Source organism: Heptranchias perlo, chromosome 30 (genome assembly GCF_035084215.1).
Source record: "Heptranchias perlo isolate sHepPer1 chromosome 30, sHepPer1.hap1, whole genome shotgun sequence".
Taxonomy (NCBI): Eukaryota; Metazoa; Chordata; class Chondrichthyes; order Hexanchiformes; family Hexanchidae; genus Heptranchias; species Heptranchias perlo.
In genome coordinates this window covers 32781887-32803680 of record NC_090354.1, presented here as the reverse complement: position 1 = coordinate 32803680, position 21794 = coordinate 32781887, and the positions used below count along the sequence as shown (strand labels likewise).

The window sequence follows — 21794 nt, the reverse complement described above, 5'->3', positions numbered from 1 at the left end:
CCTCCGAATCCCTCTGCTCTTTCACAGCACCGAGCCTACTCCCATTCACAGTATAATTTACTCCTGTTATTTTTGAAACTTTCAAATGCATCACCTCACACTTACTGACATTGAATTCCATCTGCCACATTTTAGCCTATTCCCCCATTTTACATATCCCTTTTGCAGCTTCCTTTAGTCTTCTAAAGAATCAGCTGTGATTCCTATTTTGGTGTCATTAAAACCCTAAGGAACAATTGTTACTGTGTATCTGCTGGCCATTTTGCCTTCATCATGTGTGCCCATGTTAGATTTGACAGAAATGAAACTGCGCTTTGAAGCAATTTACTTCCTAAGTCACATCGCCATCCTGTGACTCTTACTGGGAGGTATCAGTGCATGTACCTCGAGTGAGGACTGGATCGGGCTGCGCTGTGATATCCCCTTGCAAGGGAGTAAAATGTTGGCGCTCACTGGTTTTGTACATTAAGAATAGTAACGCAGGTGAAATACAGAAGGGGAATCAATGCCTGTGAAACTGTAAGCCAGCAAGGGGGGGGGGGGGGGAGAGAATAAAAGTTACCATCTAATGAAATGGAGCTATACGGTACAATCAATTTATTGATCCGAGTGATTTAGACTGTATTGAAGTACAAGTGTTGAAAGAATGGGAGGGGGGGGCTGGAAAGAAAAGGTTTGAAAAGAAAGGTTTGTAACTGCCCCAGGACACGCTGTCTGTTAGCGATGACTCCCAACTGCTGTTGCAGATCTTGGACTAATCGCATTGTTCCATTTATTACAGCACGTGGTTTGGATATTCCATCCATTAAGACAGTGATTAACTATGATGTGGCTCGTGATATTGATACACACACTCACAGGATCGGGCGTACCGGCAGAGCAGGTAAGGGAGGGCTAACCTCACTGCAATTTAATGTCCAGCAAAAGAATAAAAATTCCACAAGCCAGCGTTCTTTCACATTGTGTTGGAATCGTCACAATGGAGAATGTCATTCTCCATCCTCTGGCAGTACAGGCTCGTGGAGATCTCCATGTGGCACAGAATTATGACCAGTGTGAAGGTTTGGTTTCACTGTTTTTCCTTTGGTGCTGGATTGTTTGCTTTACAATTTTTATGCTGAGCGCTTCATGTTTTGTACCACACCGCCTTTTAATCATTCGACTTTAGCTCTGCCTCACTTATGCAGTAAATTCTATACATATTCCATAATTACCAATTAGGAGTAACTATCTCATACTTTCATTGTATCAAAATTAGCAAACCATAGAAATACAGGATCTTTTCCCAACTCATTACAAAAGTCAGCAGAACAGTTTAAGTGAGTAAAAATCTTTACACAAGTTCAAAGTGCAGATGTTAGACTCACACACTCTGTCTTTCCATCTGTTTACTCTGTCATTCTCAATGCCTGTTTTAAAAGGTTTATAATAAGACGTAACACACTTTGGGAAAGGAGATTACTGTTAAATATATTTGATTTAAATGTAGGTAACATGTCACATAGCACATGGTGTAGCAGTTGTGAATTCAACTCTCACCAGGATTGTTGTAAAAACCCAACTGGGTTACTGATGTCCTTCAAGGGAACTTGCCGCCCCTACCTGGTCTGCACTGCACTTGACTGTGGTCCCACGCCACATGATGACTCTTACTGCCCATCGCACAGCAAGATGACAATGACCAGATAATCTGTTTGTGTTGGTTGAGGGATAAATGTTGGCCAGGACACCAGGGAGAGCTCCCCTGCTCCTCTTCAAAATAGTGCCATGGGATCTTTTATGCCCACCTGGGGGCAGACGGGGCCTCTGCTTAACGTCACATCCGAAAGATGGCACTTCCGATAGTGCAGTAGTGCACTGGAGTGTCAGCCTAGATTTTGTGCTCAAGTCTCTGGATAGGACTTGAACCCACAAGCTTTTGACTGAGAAGCGAGAGTGCTACCCATTGAGCCACAGTAGACACCTAGTGCAATGGGTAGGAAAGTTGCCTGACTCTGAAAGCCATGCAGTGGTCTCAGCTTGGCTCAGTGGTAACACACTCGCCTCTCCAAATAGGTTCAAGCCCCACTCAGGACTTGAGCACTTAATCTAGGCTGATATTTCAGTGCAGTGCTGAGGGAGTGCTACACTGCCTTTTGAATGAATGTTGAAACCAAGGCCATGTCTGCCTATTCAAGTGAAAGATCCCAATGACACTTTTGAAGAAGTTTTCCAGACATTTATTCCTCGAGCAATATCACCAAAGCAGATTAACTGGTCATTTATCTCTTGATTGTGGGACTTTGAGCACAAATGGGCTCTTCCATCTGCCAACATAACAATGACTGTACTTCATTGGCTGTGAAGTTTTTTTTATTCGTTCATGGGATGTGGGCGTCGCTGGCAAGGCCAGCATTAATTGCCCATCCCTAATTGCCCTTGAGGAGGTGGTGGTGAGCTGCCTTCCTGAACCGCTGCAGTCCGTGTGGTGAAGGTGTCGGGGGTGGTGGTGTGTGTCTGACTTCTGAGCGGTTTGAATCGCTCCCACTCCCTTGGTTCTAGGCCTTGGACTTATTTGGGGGTTGTGACAAAGTGCAGCAGACAACTGGTTTTGGTGCAAGAAAAACTGGGTTTATTGAAGTCACATATGAACATATAACATTAGGATTACACTGAGATTATACAGACATACAAAGTACACTTAGTTAACAATGGGGAACACACGGCATAACGAGGGAAAATCACACTACTAATCCCCTTACCCTTGTCCCACCTCCAAAACTTAACTAAATTGAACTAGGAGAGGTCAGGGATCATGCTCACCAACAAGGGTTCCTTGATAGTTCGAAATCCAGTCAGGTAAGCCGGTTGCAGTTTTGGGGTACGCTCTTTGTGTCCTTTGGGGCCTGCCGTCCCCATGTGGTCCTGGTCTGTGGAATCTGAAGGTTCTTCAGTTGGGTGGAGTCTGCAGTTGCGGCTTTGTTGTCTTCGGTTGAGCCTGCCACGCCGTGCCCCTCGCTGTGATGTTGCCTGCGGGCCTGCGAACCTCCGGATCTCCTTCCTCTGCTTAGCTCAGCTATCTCTCCCTGCTTAAACTCTGATGTGGAGATGCCGGTGATGGACTGGGGTTGACAATTGTAAACAATTTTACAACACCAAGTTATAGTCCAGCAATTTTATTTTAAATTCACAAGCTTTCGGAGGCTTCCTCCTTCGTCAGGTGAACGATGTGAAAATGAAATCCTCGAAATGAAATCGCATTTATAATTCACAGAACAATGCTTGGTGATTACAGACAGTTTTTTCAACTGCCCGTTGCCAAGGCAATCAGTGTGCAGACAGACAGGTGTTACCTGCCAGGTCTCAGAATATACAAATCACCAAAAAAAACAACAAACAAAAAAAAAACAGAGATAGAGAGGTAGAAACATAGAAAAGACAGCAACTGACCCGTTATATTAAAAACAGATAACATTTGTTCGCTGGTGGGGTAACGTGTAGCGTGACATGAACCCAAGATCCCGGTTGAGGCCGTCCTCATGGGTGCGGAACTTGGCTATCAATTTCTGCTCGACGATTTTGCGTTGTCGTGTGTCTCGAAGGCCGCCTTGGAGAACGCTTACCCGAAGGTCGGTGGATGAATGTCCATGACTGCTGAAGTGTTCCCCGACTGGGAGGGAACCCTCCTGTTTGGCGATTGTTACGCGGTGTCCGTTCATCCGTTGTCGCAGCGTCTGCATGGTCTCGCCAATGTACCATGCTCTGGGGCATCCTTTCCTGCAACGTATGAGGTAGACAACGTTAGCCGAGTCACAGGAGTATGAACCATGCACCTGGTGGGTGGTGTCCTCTCGTGTGATGGTGGTATCCGTGTCGATGATCTGGCATGTCTTGCAGAGGTTACCGTGGCAGGGTTGTGTGGTGTCGTGGACGCTGTTCTCTTGAAAGCTAGGTAATTTGCTGCGAACGATGGTCTGTTTGAGGTTGGGTGGCTGTTTAAAGGCGAGTAGTGGAGGTGTGGGGATGGCCATAGCGAGGTGTTTGTCCTCATTGATGACATGGTGAAGGCTGCGGAGAACATGGCGTAGTTTCTCCGCTCCGGGGAAGTACTGGACGACAAAGGGTACTCTGTTGGTTGCGTCCCGTGTTAGTCTCCTGAGGAGGTCTATGCGATTTTTCGCTGTGGCCCGTCGGAACTGTCGATCGATGAGTCGAGCGTCATATCCCGTTCTTACTAGGGCGTCTTTCAGCGTCTGTAGGTGTCCATCGCATTCCTCCTCGTCTGAGCAGACCCTGTGTATTCGCAGGGCCTGTCCATAGGGGATGGCCTCTGACGTGGTTAGGGTGGAAGCTGGAAAAGTGGAGCATCGTGAGGTTGTCCGTGGGGTTAAACTCTGCTTAAAACCTGCCCCCTTCGTAACTGATGGCCCAGTTATACTGTGTTTCGAATTTCTTATCTGAGCGCCAAATCAAGGTTAGTTCTTTGTCTGATTTAGGTGGGCTTCTTCAGGTGATTATAGTTTTTCACCTTAACTGGTTTTGGGACGGTTGTCTCGTTGTTTTTAATGGGCTTGCATAATGTTTATCGTTGCCTTCCTGCCCCCGTTACTAGTCTTGAACTGAAAGCCATTGTATATTTGAAGTCTTGATGGGCTTGCATAATTGCTCCATTGTTGCCTTCCTGCCTTAGTAGTTAGTAGCGATTATTTATGCAAGCTTTTGATGGGCTATAGTTTCGTGTAAGATGAAGTCTTTCTCTGGGTTGATTGTTTTAAAGGGAAGAATGCGTATTTTGTCACCTCTCTTTGTCTGGGCAACAACCCACACTGCACCCAACAAGCCTGGGCAGGTCAAGTCCCAGGCCCTCATGGGCCTAACCTCCTGTCTGCAGGGTTCCACACTTAACCCAGCAGTTGGGTCCTCTGCCATAAAAGTCCAAAAGTCATATCCTCGTTGATGATATGAAAAATGTGGGAATTTTGAGAACCCTTCAAAGGTTCTCCCACAGTGCTGATAGGAAGGGAGTTCCAGGATTTTGACCCAGCGACAATGAAGGAACGGCGATATATTTCCAAGTCTGGATGGTGTGTGACTTGGAGGGGAACGTGCAGATGGTGTTGTTCCCATGTGCCTGCTGCTCTTGTCCTTGGTGGTAGAGGTCGCGGGTTTGGGAGGTTCTGTCGAAGAAGCCTTGGCGAGTTGCTGCAGTGCATCCTGTGGATGGTACACACTGCAGCCACAGTGCGCCGGTGGTGAAGGGAGTGAATATTTAGGGTGGTGGATGGGGTGCCAATCAAGTGGGCTGCTTTGTCTTGGATGGTGTCGAGCTTCTTGAGTGTTGTTGGAGCTGCACTCATCCAGGCAAGTGGAGAGTATTCCATCACACTCCTGACTTGTGCCTTGTAGATGGTGGAAAGGCTTTGGGGAATCAGGTTGCAAAGTGCTTTGGGATATCCTGAGGACTTGAAAGGTACTATGTAAATACAAGTTTTTTGGTTCTTTCTTTACTGGCCAGGTAATCTGTGTCTGTTGAACTTAAAATGCACTTCTCTCCCCAGATTTCCTGTCCATTTAACCAATGTGATGTAAACCTCGCTCGAGGGAAATTTTAATTCTGCCATGTTTCTCCCTATCCAGGAGAGAAAGGTATGGCGTATACATTGATGACCTGCAAAGACAGCAATTTTGGTGGGGATCTTGTTCGGAATTTGGAAGGAGCCAATCAGTATGTTTCCAAAGAACTATTGGACCTGGCTATGCAGGTATACGCAGGAGGCAACCGATTAATGCTGAACTTTCTCGGCTGAATCTGAAAGATTTAAACTTTAGTGCTTGTATAACTCAATCCACAAGATCTAAGCACATAGGAAAATTCAGTGTGAGCAAAGGCCATTCAGCCCATCGGCCCATTCCGTTCAAAGTCCATGTTCGATTATCTTGGATTCCTCTCCCACACCTCCTTGTTGATCTCCCTATTTTAGGCACCACTAATTATTTCCCCAAATTCTCCGGCGGGGGGGCCACCAGTTTTGTGAAATATCTCTTATCCGCCATCCCCCTTCACAACAGATTTAAACAAATCCAGGGTGCTAACTGACCCTGAATTATCGTTGTTTGGGAGTCTGTTCCACAATCCTGTGGAGGAGGAAAGTTTCCTATAACCTCCGACCTCAGTGGAGGCTTGTGAATTCTGTACTTGTGTCCTCTAGTCCTATACTTGTTCAAGGTAAATTGCTCTTTTTTTTCCAGTCCGTCAAACCTTCCTTGCTTTGAAGTCCTGGACCATGTCTCCCCTCTGTGTATTTTTTCCTCCCGCAAAAATAAATTTATTGCTAAAACCTTTCTTCATAACTTAGCCCCCTAAAGCCTGGAATCATCCTGGTCACTCGTCTTCAAACCCTTGCAAAAGCATCTTTTTAAGGCCGGGTGACCAAAACCACACACCACACTTGAGAACCAGCCTCACTGTTACAATCTGTGCAATGTCAGTATGACTTGTTCTGATTTGTAGTCTGATGTCCTCCAGATGCTCTATAGGATGTGATTTGCCTTATTAATGACTGCCTCACAAGAACAAATGCTTCTAAAGTAACATCATTGCTCACTCCCAAATAATTTTCCTTTTCAGTTTCTGACAATGGAGCCAAGTAGTCATAGAGTTATACAGCACGGATAGAGGCCCTTCGGCCCATCGTGTCCGCGCCGGCCATCAAGCCCTGTCTAATCTAATCCCATATTCCAGCATTTGGTCCGTAGCCTTGTATGCTATGGCATTTCAAGTGCTCATCCAAATGCTTCTTGAATGTTGTGAGGGTTCCTGCCTCCACAACCCTTTCAGGCAGTGAGTTCCAGACTCCAGCCACCCTCTGGGTGAAAAAGTTCTTTCTCAAATCCCCTCTAAACCTCCCGCCTTTTACCTTGAATCTATGCCCCCTTGTTATAGAACCCTCAACGAAGGGAAAAAGCTCCTTAGTATCCATCCTATCTGTGCCCCTCATAATTTTGTACACCTCAATCATGTCCCCCCTCAGCCTCCTCTGCTCCAAGGAAAACAAACCCAATCTTCCCAGTCTCTCATCATAGCTGAAGCGCTCCAGCCCTGTTAACATCCTGGTGAATCTCCTCTGCACCCTCTCCAAAGCGATCACATCTTTCCTGTAGTGTGGCGACCAGAACTGCACACAGTACTCCAGCTGTGGCCTAACCAGTGTTTTATACAGCTCCATCATAACCTCCTTGCTCTTCTATTCTATGCCTCGGCTAATAAAGGCAAGTATCCCATATGCCTTCTTTACCACCTTATCTACCTGTTCCGCCGCCTTCAGGGATCTGTGAACTTGCACACCAAGATCCCTCTGACCCTCTGTCTTGCCTAGGGTCCTCCCATTCATTGTGTATTCCCTTGCCTTGTTAGTCCCTCCAAAGTGCATCACCTCGCACTTTTCCGGGTTAAATTCCATTTGCCACTGTTCCGCCCATCTGACCAACCCATCTATATCGTCCTGCAGACTGAGGCTATCCTCCTCGCTATTTACCACCCTACCAATTTTTGTATCATCAGCGAACTTACTGATCATACCTTTTACATTCATATCCAAGTCGTTAATGTAGACCACAAACAGCAAGGGACCCAGCACCGATCCCTGTGGTACCCCACTGGCCACAGGCTTCCAGTCACAAAAACAACCTTCGACCATCACCCTCTGCCTTCTGCCACTAAGCCAATTTTGTATCCAAAGTGCCAAGGCACCCTGAAGTACACTGGTTTAATTTGTTAAATGCGTTTTAGATAACAGTTTCCCCCAACTTCTATTAACGTGTTAACAGTTCAGACCCTCCCTGAACAATATTGATGGTGTTGCCCCTTTACAGTGAGGTTCCTGTATGAATTTCACTGGGGCTAGGTTCCCCTAGCCCCACAGTTCCACTGGTCTACTAGAAAAACCTGTTTTTTGTTTTTGTGCTTTCCATTACCCTGGACATGTTCTGTGTACAATGTCCAATTTTTCTGATCTTTCTCCTGTTTGTGAGTAAACTTTCTTTTTGCGGAGTTTGTGTCCCTGTCTGCTGCTGTTTATCTGTTCCCCTGTATGCTGCATTCAAGGCATACAGCTTTTGATCTAACCAATTAGAAAACCATAATACCTTGCCCTGGCTTTCAGTGCTGTGCACGTAAACATCTCTGAATCCATGACTCAAAGTTCTTCTTTCCTCCATTCCTGAAGGTGCTCACTGAGGTACAATATCACCTGAGCCTCGTGTGTGAGCCTAGACAGCGAGTGTACCTTAAGCCATTCCCTGTCACAGCCCAGTCTAATCCCATCTTCCCATAAGGTCCACACACATACTTGCCACAAGGGTCACGTAGCAGTGATTGTAAGTAGGAATCCTAGCTGATTTTTCCCTTCCATAACCCTGGTGCTGAGTCCAATTATAGAGCTCAATTGCAGCTTTGGCTCAAATGAGGCAAGTCAGCAGAGCCCAGGGATCGTCTGTTTCCACCACCCCCCCCGCCACCGGCCGTCCCATTTCCCTTTTACGTTCAATTTCCTACACGAACATGAAACCTAGATCATTGTCCAAGTACGTAAAAGCCAGACGTTCAAAAAAAAATTTTCATTTGAGCATCAGGATAAAAATAAGGCCACTCGGCCCATCTGGTTTTGCCAGATCCTTCTGGTCCTCACGCAGGTAGTACTTAAACAGGGTGCATTTACTGCAGAGTCCTAGTCTACATTATAGTGCAAAGAAGTTGCTGCTTACATTTAGCGTGAGGTTAGCCTGTAATTCTGTGTCTTAGTTCTGTCGTGCTCTTCTGTGTTATTACAGCACAGTGAACACTTTAACAGTGACTGCATTTTGAAACAGTTTGTTGTATGTGAAATGCTTTGGGGCTTCCTGGGGGTGCTTAGAAGGTGCTATCTTTCTTATTAAACTCGCTCGGCCTTTTTTCCTAGTCCAGTGATGATACCAAGCTTGACCCTTTCTCTGAATCAAGAATTCAATTTTTTTAATATAAAAACAGTGACCAGCACTAAACACAGTATTCCCAAGCTCTTATGAAGGGTCTACTCCCAAAATATTAATCTGTCTTTTCTCTTTTCAGATACTGACAGGCCTGCTTTTATTTCCAGCATTTTTTGTTTTATTGCAATGTTCCTGAATGTGTCCTCGCTAAACTTTTTCAAGGTGGCCATGTAATCTTGGATTTACACTGTAGCGGATACAAGCAGATTCATAGCATCCTGTTTAGTAATCCCTGCTGTACAACTTGACAATACTTTGAGTTTGGTCAGCTAGCTCACACTAATCCATGACGTACTCGTAACTAAAGTTCGTTATTATGCATTGTACATTACCTTGCATTTCTAAACATTACTTTCACTCACCTGCTCAATTGCTCGGTATCCATAGAGCTTTCTGAATGATATCCCTCCACACCAGGTGCTATCCCACAAAGAGGGAGTGACAAAACATGGTCCACATCATGCACCTCCCCAGCAGTCTGCTTCAGTGATGTTTATCAAGGCCTGGAGATAGATCACCTGCCATCTTAACCGTGGATGGCAAGAGAAATGAGCACAAAGGACCAGATAACTTTAAAAAGATGGAGCTTCTCCTGACAATTTGTGTGTGAAATACCCACACTGTTCACATGGTCTAGCACCAAAATCACTTTTAGATACACGACGCAGTTACAGGATTACCTTCAGGGCGTTGCTGTGTATAACGGCTCTTTAATGCAAGCATTGATTCGCTGGTTTAATACTGTGTATTACTATGAATGTTTAGCAGTAAGTATTTTAATAACTTTTTGTCACTGCCAGAACCCGTGGTTCCGAAAGTCTCGTTACAAAGCTGGGAAAGGGAAAAGACTAAATATCGGAGGAGGAGGGCTCGGTTACAGAGAGCGTCCAGGGCTGGGCTCGGACACCTCAGTAAGTAAATGATGGGTTTGGAACATAAGTAAATATTCTTCAGTTAAAAGTGGTGCGGCCCTAGTATGTCACTCACACTGGAGCACTGTCCTAACTCTCTGTTTATAGGATTGTTCTAGTTCATGTTGGGTGAGCTCCTCCAATCACATTGAAGCCATAAATGGAATGCACTATCCGAAAGATAATGTTCTATTTTTAATCTTTGTTACAATTGAGTTTTACCGCTTTCCTAAATCCTATTGAGGTATACCACTTTTAATAAATCCTACCGAGTGATAAATCCCCAGGACCAGATGGTTTCCATCCCAGGGTTTTAAAGGAAGTAGGTGAGCACATTACAGATGCCCTAACTATAATCTTTCAAAGTTCTCTAGATTCAGGAACTGTCCCTCTAGATTGGAAAATTGCACATGTCACTCCGCTTTTTAAGAAAGGAGAGAGAGGGAAACCAGGGAATTATAGACCAGTTAGCCTAACATCTGTTGTGGTGAAAATGCTGGAATCTATAATTAAGGATAGGGTGACCGAACACCTCGAGAATTTTCAGTTAATCAGAGAGAGCCAGCATGGATTTGTGAAAGGTAGGTCGTGCCTGACAAACCTGATTGAATTTTTTGAAGAGGTGACTAAAGTAGTGGACAGGAGAATGTCAATGGATGTTATTTATATGGACTTCCAGAGGCATTTGATAAGGTCCCACATAAGAGACTATTAGCTAAGATAGAAGCCTATGGAATCGAGGGAAATGTACGGACTTGGTTAGGAAGTTGGCTGAGTGAAAGGCGACAGAGAGTAGGGATAATGGGTAGGTACTCACATTGGCAGGATGTGACGAGTGGAGTCCCACAGGGATCTGTCTTGGGGCCTCAATTATTCACAATATTTATTAACGACTTAGATGAAGGCATAGAAAGTCTCATATCTAAGTTTGCCGATGACACAAAGATTGGTGGCATTGTAGGCAGTGTAGATGAAAACATAAAATTACAAAGGGATATTGATGATTAGGTGAATGGGCAAAACTGTGGTAAATGGAATTCAATGCAGACAAATGTGAGGTCATCCACTTTGGATCAAAAAAGGATAAAACAGGGTACTTTCCAAATGGTAAAAAGTTAAAAACAGTGGATGTCCAAAGGGACTTAGGGGTTCAGGTACATAGATCATTGAAGTGTCATGAACAGGTGCAGAAAATAATCAATAAGGCTAATGGAATGCTGGCCTTTATATCTAGAGGACTAGAGCACAAGGGGGCAGAGGTTATGCTGCAGCTTTACAAAACCCTGGTTAGACCGCACCTGGAGTACTGTGAGCAGTTCTGGGCACCGCACCTTCGGAAGGACATGTTGGCCTTGGAGGGAGTGCAGCATAGGTTTATTAGAATGATACCCGGAACTCAAGGATTAAGTTACGAGGAGAGATTACACAAATTGGGGTTGTATTCTCTGGAGTTTCGAAGGTTGAGGGGTGATCTGATCGAAGTTTATAAGATATTAAGGGGAACAGATAGGGTGGATAGAGAGAAACTATTTCTGCTGGTTGGGGATTCTCGGAGTTAGGGGCACAGTTTAAAAATTAGAGCCAGACCTTTTGAGGAGCGAGATTAGAAAACATTTCTCTGCACAAAGGGTGGTAGAAGTTTGGAACTCTCTTCTGCAAACGGCAATTGATACTAGCTCAATTGCTAAATTTAAATCTATCTGAGATATATAGCTTTTTGGCAATCAAAGGTATTAAGGGATATGGGCCAAAGGCAGGTATATGGATCTAGATCACAGATCGCCATGATCTTACCAAATGGCGGAGCAGGCACGAGGGGCTGAATGGCCTACTCCTGTTCCTATGTTCCTATACCACTTTTGTTAAATCTTATTGAGGTATATTGCTCAGCTAACTCATTAATTTCTGTTGAATGAAGTTTGTGAGGTGAGCTTCTGTGTTGACCTTCAGCCTGCTGCTTGATGCATGGTAACAGTATTGGTTGTGGGTGTTTGTCTTACACAGGATAGATCATCTGGCAACGTGCTGTCTAATTATGAAGCGTACAAGCCATCCACAGGGGCAATGGGAGACAGACTGTCGGCCATGAAGGCAGCATTCCAGGTGAAGATTGTTTGATGAAGCTACGGTTTTAGACTGACTAAGGTTTTGTAAACTATAACTATCTCTGACATATTTTAAAGGAGATTTTCTTTTATTCATTCTTGGGATGTGGGTGTCGCTGGCAAGGCTGGCATTAATTGCCCATCCCTAATTGCCCTTGAGAAGATGGTGGTGAGCCAAAAGGCATCAAGGAGTATGGGGAGAGAATAGGAATGTGGTAATGAGATAGAGGATCAGCCATGATCATATTGAATGGTAGAGCAGGCTCGAAGGGCCGAATGGCCTACTCCTAGTTTCTATGTTGCTGTGCTTCCCCCTCACTTTGCCTGGCCATTGATGTCAGAGTCTTCAAATGCATTGGTCCTACTCTGGAATTCCCTCCATAAACTTCTCCACCTCTGCACTTCTCTCTCCTTTAAAAAATCTCCTCAAGGCCCATCTCTTCAACCTCGTCTGTGGTCACCCTTGTAATCTCTTCTCTCCCAAGATCCCAGATGTGCTCTCATCCTGTGATTCTTGGTGTATTTGCACTTCTGAGCTGCACTGCCCCAACCTCAGTGGGTGCTTTAAATGGCGGATTAAATAGCTGTTCAGCTTCATCTCCCAATGTGCTGCTCAGAAGGTTAGGTTAGTACTTTTATTATGTCCCATTCATTGTTCTTGATGCAAAACAGGCATTCTGAGTGGAGCCATTTAAATGCTCATGAGCATTCAGAGCACTGCTGTCATTGAGTCGTCCTTCAAATCCTTTACAGTCAATCAGTTAAAGACAATTAGCAGCCACTCGTGTTGTTAACCACCTATATGTGAAATCGTGCAAATTAACTATGTTACAACTGAGGCAACAATGGGGAACTGCCACTAAAGTGACCATAGAATCTTGCAGCACAGAAGGAGGCCATTTGGCCCATCGTGCCTGTGCCAGCAATTTTCTCCTCTGAGTATTTATCCAATTCTCTTTTGAAAGTTATTGAACCTGCTTCCCCCTCCCTTTACAGGTAGAGCACTCTGCATTAAAAAAACATTTCTCCTCATCTCACCTCTGGCTCTTTTGCCAATTACCTTAAATCTGTGTCCTCCAATATCCTCCTGCCACTGGAAACAATTTCTCCTTATTTACTCTATCAAAACCCTTCATGATTTTGAACGCCTCTGTTAAATCTCCCCATAACCTTCTCTGCTCTAAGATGAGCAATCCCAGCTTCTCTAGTTTCTCCTCATCCCAGGTATGCCCAAACTGCAAGAATGTAGTATCAGATGGGTTGTGGTTTTGGAAAGCAGATTTTGATCATTATGTGACCAACCACTACAAGCAGTGGTTAGTCTAACAGGGTTCCTCTGGGTAGAAATGCATGATGGTGCAAAATCACTCTCTGGGGATCACAAAATATCCATTCTTGTAACGTTCATGATCAAACCAATAAGTAACTTTTTTTCAAAAGGATTGCATTTAAAATGTTGCATTAATCAGCATTGTTCATGACATTCACCTTTCGTGATTCCAGCAATTTTAATTTTGCCGTTTGTTTTAAGTTCCCTTGATCTAGGTGTTATTCACCATATTGTAAACAATTTTACAACACCAAGTTATAGTCCAGCAATTTTATTTTAAATTCACAAGCTTTCGGAGGCTTCCCCCTTCGTCAGGTGAACGATATGAAATGAAATCCTCGAAATGAAATCGCATTTATAAATCACAGAACAATGCTTGGTGAGTACAGACAGTTTTTTCAACTGCCCGTTGCCAAGGCAATCAGTGTGCAGACAGACAGGTGTTACCTGCCAGGTCTCACAGAATATACAAATCACCAAAAAAAAACAACAAACAAAAAAAACAGAGATAGAGAGGTAGAAACATAGAAAAGACAGCAACTGACCCGTTATATTAAAAACAGATAACATTTGTTCGCTGGTGGGGTAACGTGTAGCGTGACATGAACCCAAGATCCCGGTTGAGGCCGTCCTCATGGGTGCGGAACTTGGCTATCAATTTCTGCTCGACGATTTTGCGTTGTCGTGTGTCTCGAAGGCCGCCTTGGAGAACGCTTACCCGAAGGTCGGTGGATGAATGTCCATGACTGCTGAAGTGTTCCCCGACTGGGAGGGAACCCTCCTGTTTGTCGATTGTTGCGCGGTGTCCGTTCATCCGTTGTCGCAGCGTCTGCATGGTCTCGCCAATGTACCATGCTCTGGGGCATCCTTTCCTGCAACGTATGAGGTAGACAACGTTGGCCGAGTCACAGGAGTATGAACCATGCACCTGGTGGGTGGTGTCCTCTCGTGTGATGGTGGTATCTGTGTCGATGATCTGGCATGTCTTGCAGAGGTTACCGTGGCAGGGTTGTGTGGTGTCGTGGACGCTGTTCTCTTGAAAGCTAGGTAATTTGCTGCGAACGATGGTCTGTTTGAGGTTGGGTGGCTGTTTAAAGGCGAGTAGTGGAGGTGTGGGGATGGCCATAGCGAGGTGTTTGTCCTCATTGATGACATGTTGAAGGCTGCGGAGAACATGGCGTAGTTTCTCCGCTCTGGGGAAGTACTGGACGACAAAGGGTACTCTGTTGGTTGCGTCCCGTGTTAGTCTCCTGAGGAGGTCTATGCGATTTTTTGCTGTGGCCCGTCGGAACTGTCGATCGATGAGTCGAGCGTCATATCCCGTTCTTACTAGGGCGTCTTTCTACCTGGCAGACCTGGCAGGTAACACCTGTCTGTCTGCACACTGATTGCCTTGGCAACGGGCAGTTGAAAAAACTGTCTGTACTCACCAAGCATTGTTCTGTGAATTATAAATGCGATTTCATTTCGAGGATTTCATTTCACATCGTTCACCTGACGAAGGGGGAAGCCTCCGAAAGCTTGTGAATTTAAAATAAAATTGCTGGACTATAACTTGGTGTTGTAAAATTGTTTACAATTGTCAACCCCAGTCCATCACCGGCATCTCCACATTATTCACCATATATTAGCTGGCAAACATTTTGTTTTTTGAGAATACAGTTCTTCATCATGGATGTATTTGTAATCTGTAAGGAAAACTCTGCAGATCTAAATTATCCTGTAATTAATTTAATCTCATTCATATGGTCTTTCATCGTAGTTTTATTCCCTTTCCCATGCCAGAAGGGCTCCCTTCAGTGAGCGATAATGACATTCCACTACCTACTCGTTGAGTATCATCGAAACAGGACGTCCCAGGTTTACCTCCTGGTCCCTGCTGCATTAGTTGGTCTCAGCAGTTGAGTTCAGTGTCAGTCTTTAGGTGGGGTAAAGCCTCCAGATTCCTACCCGACATTGGCTAAGGACGGGATTGAGCTCTAGTCTGATCTCCCCAAACCTCCTCACCTGAGTTTAATAGGTTGCTGATGCTCATTATGCTCACACATGAAGAATATTCGCTGGCACCTCACTTGCATGGCCATTATTCTCAAGCTCATCTGTGGAGGGCATCATCTGGTGTCTGCATGAGCCCATTCCAATGGGAGTCACAAGATGACAATCAGGAAATTTGGCTGATTTTCCCCTCCCTAGCCTTGACCCAATGAACCCAATCGTAGCAGCCCAATTACTGTCCTGGCCGAGATCAGCCAGCTCAGAACCGACTGATTGAACCTGGGCCCTTCTGGCCTGTAAGGCCTGGTGCTCCCCAGTAGCATATCAGGGACTTCAATGAATTCTGAGTGACATCGTAGCTCACAGAATTATCGTCTATTGAGGTTGGATCTGATGTTTTGTGTAACTAGACAGATGGGAAGCAGTGACCCAGGTGTTGTGTCCCTCTGCTCCGTGGCACAGCACGCTGTAGCTCCAACGCACCGTTTAGTTTCCTAAATCCACAGCAAAGGCCTGGTTAATCCTTTTCTGTGAGCACCATCAGGCACCGGCAATTTGCATCGTAATAATTGCTTCCTTGGGACAAGAGAGATCCCACAAAGTGTAAATCATGCATATCCAACAATAACCAATACCTATGAATGCCTGAGGCCATCTGAATCACTTAAAGTAATGTGAAGTAGCAGCACATCGCACCTCAGTCCACAGATGCAGTGTTGCTGCTACAGGTCCAGTTCCTGCAATGCTAAGCTGGAGTTTGGAGCTGTACACCACTGCTTTCTAACATTGTGCTTGTTTTATTCCACCAGTCACAGTACAAATCACACTTTGTTGCAGCCACCGGTAGTGCTCCGAAGATCACAAGCTCTGCCGCTGGTACTAGCAACTGGACTAGTGCTGGGAGTCTCAGCATCATCCCTACATGTCCTCTAGGCAACCCCATCAGCGACCAGCCCCCAGACCCCAGCAGTGACAGCGGAGGTAGTGGACGGAATAAAGACAGCGGCAGTCGTCCTGTTGAGATCAAGATCAGTCGCCCTGTTGATGGTAACCCTAACCGCTCCGAAGGTAGCAGTCGTCATAGTGACGGCTTCGGTCGTCATAGCGACAGCAGCAGCCGTCACAGCGACAGCGGCGGTCGTCACGGCGATTCTAGCAGCCGCCATTCCATCAGCAAGTATAACGATAGGGGCGGCGACAGCAGGCACGCTGACCGGGGCGGTGAGAGGCACGGTGACAGAGGCAGTGACCGGGGCGGTGAGAGGCACGGTGATCGGAGTGACAGGCACGGCGATCGGCGCGGTGACAGCCGGCACAGCGATAGGTACACTGAGAGCCGAAGTAGTGACAGCAGGCACAGCGAGACCAGGAGTGGCAGCGAGACCAGGAGCAGCGGCCAGAATAGGAGTGGCGGTGAGAGCGGGAGCAGCGGGGAGAGCGGGATCCCCGGCGAGACCAGGAATGGAGACAGCAGAAGCAGCAGCCGGACCAGTTCCACCGAGAACGACGGCTTTGCTGTGCCAGAACCGCCTCCCAGAAAGAAGAAGAGTAGATGGGACAATTAAATCCCGACATTTGTGTTCCATACATTCTCTTGCAGACACAAAGATGCTTACACTTTGAATCCCTGTTAGAAATTACAATGCATAGTTTTATCTGCATAACCAACAAAACAAAAGGACACTACAGAACGGATTTTTATTTAGAGTAGTGAACTATGTATCTTGTATGTTAGTGCTGGTATTTGAAATGGAAAATTCTATAAGTTGCAGACATTGGGAGTTTTTCAAATTGTCAGATACTTTGAATATACTGTCTGTTTCACTTGTTGTTTTGCCTTTGCTCTGCTCTCTTTGTGAAACAGTAAAGTCATCTCGAATGTTTCTGAAATGGTCGTGAAACCTGTCTACTTTTTTTTTGCTTGCTTGCGTTGTGAAATCCACCTGGGTTTGGGTTGTCATTGATATTCTGACAAGAGCAGACTGTAAAATGGAAACTTTCTTTTTGCCTTTTCCCCAGGCTGGGGTCAGCAGACACTGCCATATGGTCCAGTCTGAGCTTGCTCACCGAGTTGCTCCCTACTGTGTTTGAGAAGATATCTTTTTAAAAAAAAAAGACACTTCAAATGAAATGTTTATAGAGTGCTCTGATTGAACTGATACGCACGTTGTTAATATGTAAGTTTGCTGGTGTGTGTGGTGTTCTGTTTGTGGTTACTTGCTGAATGAAGGGGAAACATGCAAATCAGACAAATGGTGAGCTGACGTGAGATTTTTTATATCCGTTCATGGGATGTGGGCGTCGCTGGCGAGGCCGGCATTTATTGCCCATCCCTAATTGCCCTTGAGAAGGTGGTGGTGAGCCGCCGCCTTGAGCCGCTGCAGTCCATGTGGTGAAGGTTCTCCCACAGTGCTGTTAGAAGGGAGTTCCAGGATTTTGACCCAGCAACGATGAAGGAACGGCGATATATTTCCAAGTCGGGATGGTGTGTGACTTGGAGGGGAATGTGCAGGTGGTGGTGTTCCCATGTGCCTGCTGCCCTTGTCCTTCTAAGTGGTAGAGGTCGTGGGTTTGGGAAGTGCTGTCGAGGAAGCCTTGGTGAGTTGCTGCAGTGTATCCTGTGGATGGTACACATCGCAGCCACTGTGCGCCGGTGGTGGATGGGGTGCCAATCAAGCGGCTGCTTTGTCCTGGATGGTGTCGAGCTTCTTGAGTGTTGTTGGAGCTGCACTCATCCAGACAAGTGGAGAGTATTCCATCACACTCCTGACTTGTGCCTTGCAGATGGTGGAAAGGCTTTGGGGAGTCAGGAGGTGAGTCACTTGCTGCAGAATACCCAGCCTCTGACCTGCTCTTGTAGCCACAGTATTTATGTGGCTGGTCCAGTTAAGTTTCTGGTCAATGGTGACCCCCAGAATGTGATGGTGGGGGATTCGGCGATGGTAATGCCGTTGAATGTCAAGGGGAGGTGGTTAGACTCTCTCTTGTTGGAGATGGTCATTGCCTGGCACTTGTCTGGCGTGAAGATACTGGGTGGAAAGAATTAGAGCATTGTCCTTGCCCCTACAGAACCTGAGTTCAAATCCTGCTTTTAATACAAGTGTGTGGTGCCCCAACAGCAGGGTGTAGCTGGGCATAACTGACAGAATGGATGGCTCGTAGAATTTACGTTGGGGAGCACGGATAGGACAGGCTATCCTAGTCTGATTTCTCCTGCATGGTCTAATGCATGCTGCAGGATCCTGGTTCAGCAGAGTATGGTTCACTCTGCACTGACGGAACCTCTGATTGAAAGGTCATCGATCTGAACGTTAACTGTTTCTCTCTCCACGGGAGCTGCCTGATCTGAGTGTTTTCTAGCATTTTCAGGTTTTATTTCAGATTTCTGGCATCTGCAGTATTTTGCTTTTATTTTAAGAAATGTTTTTTTGATTGGCCCCCTTGCGTATAGGGACTGGGGAACATGGCCAGAGTCCGGGGGTACCCCTACGTCAATGGAAGGCACAGCGATGTACTTGTATTGGCACAAGTGCCCGCTGCCCTAAGCTAATTAGGTGTCCTCCCACAAACTGGCAGGGTGGGTCAGTGCTGGGGGGCACTGGCAGACGTGATCCCGACGGCTACACCAGGATGGCCTCCCAAGAAAGTTCAGCCCCGTGGTTCGTGTGGAACTTTTGAACTGATGCTGAGATGTGGCTCCAGCAGCTCATGGGTTCCTATCATCAGCACCGGAGACCCAGCAGAATTGGCCACAGCTCAGGTGCAGTGAAAGGATTTGCATTTATATAGTGCCTTTCACCACCTCAGGATGTCCCAAAGTGTTTTGAAGCCAATTAATTACTTTTGAAGTGCAGTCACTTGGAAATGTGGCAGCCAATTTGTGCACAGCAAACTCCCACAAATGACAATGAGATAATGACCAGATAATCTGTTTTAGTGATGACGGTTAAGGGATAAATATTGGACCTGGGGGAACTCCCCTGCTTTTCTTCGAATAGTGGCATGGGATCTTTTACGTCCACCTGAGAGGGTAGACGGGGCTTCAGTTTAACGTCTCACCCGAAAGTGCAGCACTCCCTCAGTACTGCACTGACGGTGTCAGCCGGGATTATGCGCTCAAATCTCTGGAGTGGGACTTGAATGTACAACTCTCTGACTGAGACGAGAGTGGTCGGGGACTGACTGCACTGCCACATCTTTGTTTGTTCCAGTTTTCTCCCTTCCTCTCCTGAAGGTGTGACTTTTGGCGGTGTGGTTTCATGGCTGCCGGTAGCCCTCCAAACCCCAGCCCAAGCCGGTCAGTCCTTGTGTGTTGACCATTAGCAGAGCAGCCACGTCGTCTTGGTGTTGCCAACGGGACCATGGGATTGAGTGGACCATCCTCAATAAGTGCAGTGGCCTGGGTCGTATTGGACAGTACTGAGTTTGGGAGTATCAGGTCAAAGGTCAGCTGGCAGTATGGATCCTACAATTGATACAGTCACCCAAAGAAGCCACAAGAATGACCAATGCAGGAAATGGCAGTGTTCCACTGCCATAGCAGGAGGGTAGGGGTTTGGCACATTATTGGGTAGTATGTATATAAGAAATAGGAGTAGGCCATACAGCCCCACGGGCCTGCTTCGCCATTCAGTAACATCATGGCTGATCTTCTACCTCAACTCCACTTTCCTGTCCGATCCCCATATCCCTTGATTCCCCTAGTGTCCAAATATCCATCCAGTCAACAACTGAGCATGTACAGCCCTCTGAGGTAGAGAATTAGAAAGATTCACAACCCTCTGAGTGAAGAAATTTCTCCATCTCTTGCATGTAGTGAGCTTTACTCGACATCTAAATGGGACTAAACCCAACCTGGAGGTGCTCAATGCTTACACTAGATGGAAAAATGTTCCATCCCCACGGCCACAGAATTTACCTGTCATTTTCTTTTTTTGAATGATAATAGTAGACAATGTCATCTGTAATTGTTACAGCAGTTTGGGGCTCCTGAACCTGAGTTATTTAAACCGGATACCATAGTGCAATCTCAACCTACACAAACTATTGTGGATGCTAGCCATAGTCCCATTTATGTCTCAGCCCATAACAATTATTAATTTTTGTTAGTCCTTTGAGCACTGCCGTGTCCAGAGTGTATTGTCTCTCTCGGGCTCTCTGGTTTTCTGTTACAGCCTCCTTTTAGTTCACTGACCTGTCCGTTTCTGTAAACCCAACTATTTTCCACTGGGTGCTTGCAATGACTGGTGTCAATTAATTGCATTGATTTCTGCTCTCATTTTGACTTGACTAATGTGCAGAAAAACATTCTCACCTGGCAAGCATGGAGCTCTCTGCTCAAATCCTTCAGCAGCAGCCCTGTGTTTAACCTATGCCCTCCCACCAACACTTCAAACCAACACAGATTGTCCTTCAAAGAGTTGCTCAGCCAGCCAGGTCTCCGTCTGTGCATTTGTGTATTTTGTGGCGCTCTCTATCCCTCTCCCTCTGTGTCTCTGTCTCTGTCTCTGTCCCTCCCCCTCTCCATATGTCTCTGTCTCTCTCCGTCTCTGTCCCTCTAAGTGTGTGTGTGTTTCTCTCGGTCTCTATCTCTGACCCCCTCCATCTGTATGTGTCTCTGTCTCTGTCCATCTCCATCTGTGTGTCTGTCTCCGTCTCTGTCCCTCTCCCTCTCTTTGTGCCCCTTTCTGTCTCTGTCCCTCTCCATGTGTCTCTATCTCTGTCCCTCTCCATCCATGTGTGTGTCTCGGTCTCTGTCCCTCTCCCTCCGTGAATCTCTCGTTCTCTGTCTCTCTCCATGTGTCCCTCTCCGTGCGTATGTCTCGGTCTGTGTGTGTGCGTGTGTGTCTGTCTCTCTGTTACTGTCCCTTTCGGTCTCTGTCTCTGTCCTTCTCCATCCATTTTTATTCGTTCATGGGATGTGGGCGTCGCTGGCGAGGCCGGCATTTATTGCCCATCCCTAATTGCCCTTGAGAAGGTGGTGGTGAGCTGCCTTCTTGAACCGCTGCAGTCCGTGGTGACTGTTCTCCCACAGTGCTGTTAGGGAGGGAGTTCCAGGATTTTGACCCAGCGACGATGAAGGAATGGCGATATATTTCCAAGTCGGGATGGTGTGACTTGGAGGGGAACGTGCAGGTGGTGTTGTTCCCATGTGCCTGCTGCTCTTGTCCTTCTAGGTGGTAGAGGTCACTGGTTTGGGAGGTGCTGTCAAAGAAGCCTTGGCGAGTTGCTGCAGTGCATCCTGTGGATGGTACACACTGGAGCCACTGTGCGCCGGTGGTGAAGGGAGTGAATGTTTAGGGTGGTGGATGGGGTGCCAATCAAGCGGGCTGCTTTGTCCTGGATGGTGTCGAGTTTCTTGAGTGTTGTTGGAGCTGCACTCATCCAGGCAAGTGAAGAGTATTCCATCACACTCCTGACTTGTGCCTTGTAGATGGTGGAAAGGCT

General features: G+C 46.3%; 1 protein-coding gene across 3 annotated transcripts in view; it reads left to right on the top strand.

Annotated features, from left to right (window-relative positions):
• The window catches only part of ddx42 (DEAD (Asp-Glu-Ala-Asp) box helicase 42), a 68279-nt gene extending 51042 nt beyond the window's left edge, over positions 1-17237 (top strand). For all 3 annotated transcript variants that reach the window (XM_067969134.1, XM_067969132.1, XM_067969135.1), the window contains 5 exons: positions 782-883; positions 5617-5741; positions 9807-9917; positions 11922-12020; positions 16157-17237. In XM_067969134.1, the coding sequence (XP_067825235.1) occupies positions 782-883; positions 5617-5741; positions 9807-9917; positions 11922-12020; positions 16157-16912 (1193 nt within the window). In that variant the 3' untranslated portion in view covers positions 16913-17237. The remainder of the gene's footprint in view (positions 1-781; positions 884-5616; positions 5742-9806; positions 9918-11921; positions 12021-16156) is intronic.
• The last annotated feature ends 4557 nt before the right edge of the window (positions 17238-21794 follow it).